This window comes from Apis dorsata, unplaced genomic scaffold, assembly GCF_000469605.1.
Source record: "Apis dorsata unplaced genomic scaffold, Apis dorsata 1.3 scaffold_113, whole genome shotgun sequence".
Taxonomy (NCBI): Eukaryota; Metazoa; Arthropoda; class Insecta; order Hymenoptera; family Apidae; genus Apis; species Apis dorsata.
In genome coordinates this window covers 1519232-1521490 of record NW_006263408.1, presented here as the reverse complement: position 1 = coordinate 1521490, position 2259 = coordinate 1519232, and the positions used below count along the sequence as shown (strand labels likewise).

The following is a 2259-nucleotide window of genomic DNA, read 5'->3' as shown; positions in this document are numbered from 1 at the left end:
ATATAATATAATATAATATAATATAATATAATATAATATAATATAATATAATATAATATAATAAAATAATTATGCATATATAATTATGATTGAATAAACATATTTTTCTTTTTTTTTTTAAATATTTACTTACTCTGAAGTCCAATTGTTAGATTGATTAGACAAGTAATGTAATGGTTCTGTTGCATTATCGTTTGCATTTTGATCGTTTTCATAATTAAAATTTGTATGATCCCTATATGGAGGTGCACAACAAGTAGCACGCACAAGATTATTCTTATCTTTCAAATTTTTATTATTATTAAAAGGCACTGGAGATGACTTTTTTTTGCAAGTGATAAAAGGACCTGTAAAATATTAATGTAATGATAATTTATATGAAGAAATTATATTAAACATCATATTAATATTATCCAAGTAACATACATAATTCTATATATGTTATTACCGCGTTCTGAACAGTCCGCAAGTAAATTCAGCGTTCAAGTAGGTAGGTATACTGTAATGAAATAATTGTTCTTTTTCGTAAAACAAAATTAACCGTTTTTTTCACGGTTAGTAATTTTAAACACATAAGAAAATGTTAAAAAGTGCAAAATTAAGACACAAAAGCTGCAAACTACAGTGCTTATATATCTTAATTTACAATTTAGCGTGAATTTATTGAGATTGTTTTACTACAAATATCAAAAAAAAATATATTAAATAAAGTATTTTTAAATAAATAGATAATAAGCTATAGATAAATCTACCTACTTATTAATAACAATCATAATCGTTTATGTTATTTAAATAAATTTTTTTTTTAGTGCTGTTCTTAAAAATAATGGTATTTATAAGTATTACTTACTATTTTCTAAAGGTGGAGCAGTGGGTTCCATAACGCGAAGTTCTCCGCTTTGTTTTATCTTATTATTTTGTCGTTTTGATGTTCCTAGAATTACATATTTGCAATTATATTTTATCTTTCAAATAAACTTATACTTATATAAAAAAAAAATTAAAAATATTTAAATTTATTACTTACGTTTTTTATAAAATATAATAATAAGTAAAGTCAATACTCCAAAAATTGTTAATATTCCAAATGTTGTATAAATAATTATATTATTGTTCAATCTATATGTTTCTATATAAAATAAAAAAGGAAAAATTAGTACAAACAAAAATTATGATTTTAAACAAAATTTTTATTTTTTTCAAATTAATTTTTTTTTTATTTACCGGAAATACTTTGTTCTGCATTTATTTTTCTACATAACAACGCCATTTCTCCAGTACTTAATCTTTCCGCGGTGTAACTGAAATATGGAATTAATAAATATATATAAAATAAAATTATATATAGTATATGAATATTTAATAAAAAAATTGGAAAAAGAAAGAAAATTTATTTAATTAAAAAATTAATGAATTACCCAGGAAAACAGGGTCCACATCGAGAAGGATGTCGTGATCTTCCTTCGCTATTTTCTTGTCTATTATACCTGCTGCACTGGGTAAAGTCAACACATCGCTCCGATACATGATAACAATATTGTTTATCGGGACAATCAGTATCATCATGACAAGATTTTTCCTCTATCGTAGCCTATAAAATAGTTTACTTTTAATTATTTTATAACTTTTGAAATTTAAATGATTCAACAGATATTAACTATAACTTATACATATATGTTTTGACAACTTAACTTATATAAATATGATTTTTAAACAATCGAAATGAATATTATATTATAATAAGTTTTCTATATATATTGATAAATATAAAATTAAGCTGATTATAATTTTTTTAAGAATTATAATTTGTAAAAAAATTAATTAATATGTAAAAATTAAAAATATGTAAAAATTGTAAAAATTAATTATTATTGTAATTAAAATTTTCTATAAATGATTTTATAAAGATTTTTATTTATATAAAATATGTATCATTAGAAAAATAAGAATTAAATACAAAATAATTTAATAATTTAACAATAATTTTATAATCCAAATATTACAAATACTTTATTGCAATTATTTTTAAACATAACATAATATTTAAACATTATATATATTTTTATACATTTTTATGTATTTTCTATAAAAAATGGATGTCTATAATTTAATTATAATTATTTAAATAATTATTTTTTAACTATACTATATAATATTATTCATTATTGAAATAAAAACAGTTTACATATAAATTATATAAAATGAAAAATTCTGTAAAAATATTTAAAATAATTAATTTGATATAATTAATCTGATTGA

The 2259-nt window shown here is 19.3% G+C and overlaps 1 protein-coding gene across 1 annotated transcript in view; it reads right to left on the bottom strand.

Annotated features, from left to right (window-relative positions):
• Window positions 1-2259, bottom strand: part of LOC102676135 (GATA zinc finger domain-containing protein 4-like) — a 6292-nt gene that overhangs the window by 991 nt on the left and 3042 nt on the right. Inside the window, exons 2-6 of the mRNA XM_006612530.2 lie at window positions 1419-1591; window positions 1225-1301; window positions 1028-1129; window positions 851-934; window positions 134-347 (exon numbers count right to left, since the gene is read on the bottom strand). Coding sequence (XP_006612593.1) covers window positions 134-347; window positions 851-934; window positions 1028-1129; window positions 1225-1301; window positions 1419-1591 — 650 coding nt within the window. The remainder of the gene's footprint in view (window positions 1-133; window positions 348-850; window positions 935-1027; window positions 1130-1224; window positions 1302-1418; window positions 1592-2259) is intronic.